The following is an 8977-nucleotide window of genomic DNA, read 5'->3' as shown; positions in this document are numbered from 1 at the left end:
TTGGGACTTACAAGGGTGATTTCTCTCCACCATCTTCTTAATCTAAGGCATATTACTCCTCTCTCATTGTTAGTTCAAACTAAAGGCATGCTTTATGAATTATTTTCATGGCATAAATATTGTATATTTTTTATTTTTCAAATACATGTTGGGGTTTTTGGTTTTAATGATTGATTATGGTTTTCCCATGTCTTTTACTTATGGTTTTCATACAATTATGGTGGTTTAAATATTAGGTTGGATGGGAATGGTTAATTGGTACTTGGTTTTGTCTTTGGAAATACTATGCCCCTAAGATATTTGATAAAATTTCTATGAGATTGTTTTTGGTTAAATCGTTGGACTTTCATTGAACTATTGCATGGTATAACTTAGCAATGGAATCTTAAATGGTATAAATGGTTTGGAATAGTTAAATGGTAAGGTATTGGTGGTTATGGTTGGTCTAATTGAAAGCCTTGTGGGGTACAAGGGAATCCCCCAAGCAAGTATAATAGTGATCACTTGTGGGGTACATGGAATTCCCCCAAGTCAACTTAATAATGTAATCCATGGGTACATGGGAGTCCCTTCTTCTATAAAAAGGTTGTCTAAAGACATTGTTTGTAGGTTGTAGTCGGTATGACGATACTACTACTTATACCGTTGGTTAATAATAAATGGTATGGTGGTTTGGTTATGTGGTAATGGTTTTAATTGGGGAATAATGGCGGGGTGTGATAGCTAACTGTAAAGGTGTGAGTTTAATAGACGGACACTGAAAACTCATATTTGTCGACACAAGGATTGGTCATGGCAACCATATATGATACTTACAGGCTACACGGGAATACCCTAGTACACTTGTACATATGTATCATGGAGAGCGAAGGGTACTCGTGACACAACCTAAAATCGGGCCTTATCGTATAGGCATCTCGAGCGCAACAAGGACCAGAGATCGCCCTGTTAAGCTAACCTAACCATCACATCAATCCACAAGTGTCAGATGAACTCCGAACATATAACAAGATAACGAAAACAAGACTAATAATCATAACTTAAGAAGTGGCTAATCAATCCAAAAATGTCAACAAACTGAACCAACATATCTAAGTACACAATAATCCACAAAGCCTTTATAAATCTGATGTCTTTAATAGGTCGGGACATGCCTCCGACAATAGCCAAAAATCAAGTCTAAAATAAGTCTATGACATAAGATAGAAAGACTATGAAATGTATGCCTACCGAAGTATGAAAGCTCACCATTTCAATGTCAACACACAAACTGCTCGAACTCCTGATCACTGCACCGAAAGAGAAAAAAAAAGCTCCAATCCCTGTATCGCGTGGGAACATAGTGTCCGAAGACGGTTAGCAGTTGGAGAGTTAGCATGTAACTCAAGTGTAAGGATAAAATAGTGTCATTATTCACAATCAAGTCAAACCATCATAAGCAACCACACACACACACACATACATATATATATATATATATAGATATATAGCTATATTAAGTATCGGGAAAGGGAGCAAGGCCTTAACATGCATCTCAAAACATCCAATCACGAAGCACAAAGTGGAGGACTCTAACCTTCCACTCGCATAGCTTATGAAGTTTGAACTTCCTGGTTATATTAAGTAAGAGGACTCTAACCTAAAGCCATATTACGAAGCATGTAGACTCTAACCATAAGCCATTTTATTAGGTAAGGGACTCTAACCTCAAGCCATTTCATTAGGCAAGGGACTCTAACCTCAAGCCGTTTCATTAGGCAAGGGACTCTAACTTTAAGCCATTTCAATAGGCAAGGGACTCTAAACTCAAGTCATTTCATTAAATAAGGGACTCTAACCTCAAACTGTGGTGACCATTATTAGTCAACATTGAGACTCTAACCCTTTGTCCAACCATTAACATCCATTCAATTGAACACTTAAGGACTCTAACCCACTTATCCAATTCAAGCCTTCAAGGCTACAATTCAACACCACACATGACCACAAGGTATTCATGAACCATTTATCAATCAATTATTTTAATAGGCCAATATCTTAGTTATAACTATCCTTCAAGTCAATTTGTTGCCACTAAGAGCTATAGAACACCATTCATTGTTCATTAGCATTTATATACCAAACCTTAGTTCAAGAAATAATTTAATTTTATGTTAGGGACTCTAACCCCTTTAACCAAGCCATCACTAAAGTCACCATCTAAATCTTTACCTGGACAACAAGGCCTTTACAAGTCACTTACCAATCATTCTTACTCATTAAGCCATTGCCTTTGTCCAAAACTCTATTAACATGTAACGAGTTATTTCTCTTAGACACTTTCACAAACACCTTGAGGGCATACCTTTACCATGACCAAAATACAAGTAAAAACCATCAATATTAGAGTTAATTATGACCCATTTGTTAAACCACAATCAACAAGCACCCACATGTGCAAATCATCACCAAAAACATGTATAAACACAAGGTTAGACAAGAGTAAACAATACTCATCATTATGCATCAAAATCCTTAATATTTGATTTTAAAACCACCATTTACAAATCATAATCAAGGTTAAAAACATATTATATTTGAGAAATAATATTAAGGTAAGAGTCACATGCCTTATACAAGGTGATTCACAGAAAGATTCTTGGTTTTCAAGCCTCTAGATGGCCTCTTTGATGAACCTTAGCCCCAATCTTCATTGAGAAGTTTTGGAGAGTGTTTTGGAATGTTTTTATCTTTTCCAAGTAAAGAATAAAGGGAAAAATAATGTTATAAGTCATGGGTCATAAGGGTTTAGGTGTGAGAAAAGTCTAAAATGTCCTTAGCTTAAAAGCTAAAAATTGCACCCAGGAGGGTACGACTCGGCCCCTTGACCCATACCTTAGGGTACTAGTGGTACCCTAACTCAGACCCTAGAACTCCTTGGACTGCATACCGATCAATATATGACCCCTTATGTCTAAGTCATGATACACCCAAATTACATCTTTCTTACGAGAGAGTAAGCAGTTGTTGTCAAATATATAACCCAACTAGGTTGGGGTCGAATCTTACATGGAATAAGGTGTCAATCAAGTCTATTTGCAATTAAAATGATTGATAGATAATGGTTTCCTATAATTGGGGGTTTTATCAATCAAACGATGACTAAAGTTTCTACTTGCTTTAGAACTCGAAGCTAAAATTTAAAAGGTTCAAATCAATAATAGAGAGAAACTAGGGTTGTGATCACTATGATTATTAACCCCTTATTGAATATTAGTTATAGTACTGGATTCTCGTGACTTGTGGGAAACACCAAATTATCAGTATTGCCAGTCCATCTAAGTGTTTCTCAACCTACCTAGATGTTGTGCTCCCTAATTCTCTCGAACTTAGGAAAACCTTCTATTCACACTGATTTTATCTCGAGTTGATTAATCTTGTTACAACATTAATCATTAGATGGAAAATTAACCTTCCCAAATCCTCATTGATAATTCCCTGCCTTTAGTTTATTTCTCAATTCGAGCAAGCAAACATAAGACTAGATCTATTGTTTGCAACCAATAGAAAATGATCATTACAAAGAAATTATCAAGATGTTCCCACGATCACTCAAACCCTAACCATCTATTAAATTCATGAAGGAATAATCATAGATCCCACAACCCTAGTTATGGGTTTTAGTTCAACATGAGAAAGAAAGAGATAACAATAACTGTATTCCTTATTTAGAGTAACCAAACTTACAAAAGATGAAGTCTGAAGTTGATTTTCTTCCAAGTTCAAGAAAAAGTTTCCAAAACCCAATCACAGAGATGAAAATTGAATTCTAAGTTAAGAGGCCCAAAAAGAGGTGACTTTGCCTTTGGAATAAGTTCTAGGTGCTGAATGGAACCCTAAAAATTGCTATTTATATCTGTAACTTAAAGAAAATTCGAAACTAAAAATTTAGATTTTTGCTCCTTTAGCTGACGACATTTGTGATGACTTATCATAAATCTGACGACATGTGTGACGACATATGTGATGACTTATCAGGAGTCTAATGATTTATCAAAAAATATCGTCAACTCCTCTTCAAATTCTATGTTTGCTGCCTTTAGCTGACAACAAGTCCTGACCGCTTATTATGAAGTTAATGACTTATCAGAAAATGTCGTCAACTCCTCTTTAAATTTCATGTTTGCTGCCTTCGGCTGACAACAAGTCCCGCTGTCTTATCAGAAAGTTGACGACTTATCAGAAAATATCATCAGAAATGCTTCTCCTTTCTTGTTCTCTGCCTATGTGTGATGACATGTTCTGATAGCTTATCACAGATTTGATAGCTTATCAGACCAAGTCATCTGATGAAATCTTTAGAACTTAATTTCTTGCATCTTTCACAAAAAATTATCCTTCTCAACGTAGCTTTCCTATATGTTCATGCATCTTGACTTTCTTACAAAATCACATGAAATACCATAAAAAACAACGATAGTTACTTAAGAACTTATAGTTATTCTAAGTTAAAAGTCTTAAATATGCTAACAGAAGGCCAACACACAATTTCTTGTCCTCAAGCAACTACATAACACCATACTACGATGGTTAACTAAGAGAAACATAAGATACTTATGACAGTTGATTATCAATTTTAGCTCTACACACATTACCCTCTCCATGTTCAATCACTCTAAACCTAGCTGTGTATATCAATGGAGATCAACAATATGACAAAAAGGAATCAAGATATAGCATCAAATTAGCAACAACAACCATGCATATGTATAGTTATACTACCTAAATAAGTAAGTAGCTAGCAATGCAACCGATGTGCCCTTACAACAAAGAAATCCCTCTTCACTCATATATGAAATCAAGCACGTAAATGCAGGGACAGTCAAGAGATATTCAGTCTCAGAAAGAAGTTCCATTCAATGTATGCCAAATACCATAATCTTGCCCTTATTTTTATTACCGAGGCTTTCAGACTGTTAAGCTAGAATCACTATAGGACTTTTCTTCAGCTTGTAATGTAGGCTTGGGGATGGTATGATACGCAAGGATATTTAAAGTGACTAAGCCTCCTTGGCACTACACTATTTTTGGGGTCTCACTTATCAACCTTTGACTTATTTCTCCTTTTCTTTATTGAAGCTAATTCAAGCTGGATACAGTCCTTTATTCTTTTATTTTTTTTTTATAATTTTTCTTTTCTTATTCTTTTTCTACCACACCCATCGTTGTATTTTTTTCACCCTTCTTCATACTCACTTTACATCACGCACCCCTATGATAGCCACTTTCAACTTAGGTGATTTTCCTAAGTCAAAGTGCACAATGCCCAAGGAGGACCAGAGCCAAAATAGGTTCATTGTGATACAAGTGGGAATGTGATAGGTATAATAATAAAAAATATAGGCATTCAGGCTCAAAAGCAGGATCAAGGGATATTATTCAAACATGAAAGGTCATTTAGGCTACAAGTGGACTAATAGAAAAAATGACCCATGATTCTTTCCTAACCACTCTCCTACAACCAAGGCAAGACCAACAGGGCAAGTTCTGGATTTTACACACAATAGGAACTAGGTAGTATCTCACAAACACATGGCACAAAGGTACACCACAAGCTACTACCTATCCGATTCATTCAGTTGTTAGAAATGATTATCATGTTCCTAATACTAATGCCATAAAAAGATTCATAGTAGTCGTATATAGATGCACGTCAGACAGTTATGAAATAGTTAATTGGAGAGGTATTTATCATTCCCAAAAATCAACAAAATATGTCAACTACCCTAGATACTTATTTTTCTCCCAATTAACCATAACACATCACAAAACAAAACATAGTACGCCTAAACATACTGGCTCTACTAGGAACAAGACTGGAGAAAAAAGGCACGACAACAAAAATCCCAAGAGGACATCAACAGCCACAAGCAGTCTCACCCTCAACTTAAAATCATACATTATCCCCAATGCATTAAACCAAAACAAGAGAGTTAGAAATATAACTATGGCACCATAGGTGCAGAGATCTCATTTCAATCATATAATACAAATACAAATAACAAAATGCCTTGGGTTTTGTCCCAATCAGCGCCTGATTTAATATCGCAGCATGACTAGGTTATCTTGACTACTCAGAATTCATCAAGATACCTTGAAAGTGCTTCATACCTAATTGGTACACTTTTCCATCTTCATAGAATACATCAACGATCGAGAAGACACTCATCTCCTTTTGTTGTTTCATGGATTGATGCACTTCAAAACTAACTTCTTTCCCATTGAGCTTAAACTTTAACTTATTTAGCTCCATGTCAACTAACACTCTCCCAGTTACTAAGAACAGCCTACCCAAAATTATGGGAACTTCAAAGTCTACTTCGCAATCAAGGATCACAAAGTCAGTAGGGAATATAAAATCAGTCACCTTTATAAGTACATTACATAGCATACCGATCATCCTTTTCACAGACTTGTCCACCATAACTAGTCTCTTGTTAGTGGGCGTGGGGTCTTCTAAACCTAAATATTTATAAACATCTAGCGGCATCAGATTAATGCTCGCTCCTAGATCATATAAGGCCTTAGAAAACCCTTTGTCTGCCTTCTTCTGCACCAAGGAACTTGTAGAAATAGCACTACAATAATGAAGATTATCCACCGATTTGTAGCTCATTGCTCTTTTATTTGTCAAAAGATCCTTCATAAATTTAGCATATCTTGGTATTTTCTCAAGTGCTTCAACTAAAGGCACGTTCAATGTCAATTGCTTCAACATAGCCATGAATATGTTAAACTTGCCTTCATCTTCTTTCTTTTTTAATTTTTGTGGAAATGGGGGTGGTGGCCTTGGGATTTCAACTGGGGCAACTTTTACCTCCTTTCTTATGCCTTGCTTCACATCACTAACATATTTCGGCTTAGGTGGTTGTTCCACTTTGTCACTCTTATTTTCTGAACTTCCCAACTCCACAGGTACCACTGAAGATTCATCAACCATCTCCCAATCCATTTTGACTGCATCAGTATGAGAGGATGCCCCCAATTCTGGACTAGATAACATCTTACCATTCCTAGTGGTAATAGCCATACATGATCCATCAGTCCTCAAATTCTAAACTGTATCACTTGGTAGAGTCTCATTTTATCCTTAGTTGAATGCTGTAGATAATTGGCTCATCTGCTTTTCCAGTTGTTTAATAGCAGTTGAGTGCGAATTTACTAGTTGGCTCATGGAAGATATGTCACTCTTCATCGTAGTCACCCCAGAATTGGTCGCCTTAACTCCCTTTAATAGTTTCTTCATCATGTCCTCCATGGGCATTTTGCCTGAACAAGTGACAGCATTATCACGGCTTCCAGGAGCTACATACAATCCATTCCTGTCACTTTTATTCTTTCAATCTCCTTGATGGTTCCAACCTTAGTTTCCTTGATCAACGTTCTGGAAACCCTCCGGTTATGTAAGTAGTTAGCCTCTTCCTAGGTGTTTGATTTAGCTTTCTTACTGTGGGACCCCACAGCTTTTACCTTTTCTATATTCCCTGACAATAAATGTTTCATGAGCAGATCTATCTGGATTTTTATGTGAGCCATATCCTAATTATACTTCTCTTCTCTCCTACGCTGCTCTGCTGATATTACACTAGAACCAATACTGCTTGCTACCATAGAATCTCTGGTATGCCAAGCTCTATTTGTCCTAGTCATTCTTTCTAACATGTTCGCTGCCTCAGTAAAGGTGAGCTCCATAAAAGCTCCTCCTGCAGAATTATCCACTATTGGCTTTGTAAGTGAGTTCAAAGCTCTGTAGAATATTTCCATTAAGTGTTAATTAGTAATCTTATGGTTTGGGTATTGAGTCAACTTCTTTTTAAACCTCGCCCAAGTCTTATGTGAAGCTTCATTAGCCAATTGCCTAAAGTTGTGGATCTCATCTCTCAACTATAACATTCTGGAGGGCGAAAAGGACCTTTCTAGGAAAGCTCCTTTCAATTGCCTCTAGTTTGTTATAGAATCAGGAGTCAGCTCATTCAACTACATAATTATCTCTCCAGACAGACACAGTGGGAACAATGTCAAATGAATAGAATTTTGTCCCTCTCTAGGATTATCAAACAACTGACAAATGTTGATGAAATTTACCAAATATAGATTTGGATCATCACCAGGAAATCCACCAAAGAGTTCTTTCAAATTCAGTAACTGGATCATAGTACTGGTGATGTTGAATTTCACCCCAGAAGCTAGTGGTGGTAGAATGGTTTCCCCTGTAGCTCCAGCTCCATCTAAACCATCCTCATCATTATTAATATCAAACTGCACAGCTTGGCAGTTTAGTCTTCCTTTGAATGGACGATTTTGATTTACAGGTGCAATTATTCCCACTGTACGCCTCCTATTAGCCAGGTCAATTAAATCATCATCTCCTAGGTCCTCTTCATCCAGATTTAGTACCCGACCTGGGTTATCTACATTCTGTTGATTTAACTGAGCCCTAGTCAGTGCGACTAATCTTCCTACTTTTTGTGGGTCTGCTATTCTACCAATCAATTGAGGTTCCAGATGTACTGGTAATAATGGTTCACCTGAACTCTGTGTACTTGGCATATACACTAACTACCCTATAGAGAACTAAAACAACAAATAAAAGTAAAACCAGGAAACTTACTACAACTTAATTATCACAGATATACCCAATTTGAAATCGTATTCCTCGACAACGGCACAAAAATTTGATTCACCCAAATTACACCTCTCTTACAAGAGAGTAAGCAGTCATTGTCAAATATATAACCCAACTAGGTTGGGGTCGAATCCCACAGGGAATAAGGTGTCAATCAAGTCTATTTGTAATTAAAATGACTAATAGATAATGGTTTTCTTTAATTGGGGGTTTTATCAATCAAACGATGACTAAAGTTTCTACTTTCTTCAAAACTTAAAGCTAAAATTTCAATGGTTCAAATAACTGATAGAGAGAAACTAGGGTTGTGAT

At 36.5% G+C, this 8977-nt stretch overlaps 1 protein-coding gene across 1 annotated transcript in view; it reads right to left on the bottom strand.

The window, feature by feature from the left end:
• Positions 1 to 6991, bottom strand: part of LOC107841777 (chlorophyll a-b binding protein CP26, chloroplastic-like) — a 24771-nt gene extending 17780 nt beyond the window's left edge. The window contains exon 1 of the mRNA XM_047396308.1: positions 6857 to 6991. Within this exon, the coding sequence (XP_047252264.1) occupies positions 6857 to 6991 (135 nt within the window). The remainder of the gene's footprint in view (positions 1 to 6856) is intronic.
• Positions 6992 to 8977: the final 1986 nt, after the last annotated feature.

The sequence above is a fragment of the Capsicum annuum genome, chromosome 9 (assembly GCF_002878395.1).
Source record: "Capsicum annuum cultivar UCD-10X-F1 chromosome 9, UCD10Xv1.1, whole genome shotgun sequence".
Lineage (NCBI taxonomy): Eukaryota > Viridiplantae > Streptophyta > Magnoliopsida > Solanales > Solanaceae > Capsicum > Capsicum annuum.
This window is presented reverse-complemented; position numbering and strand designations above follow the sequence as displayed.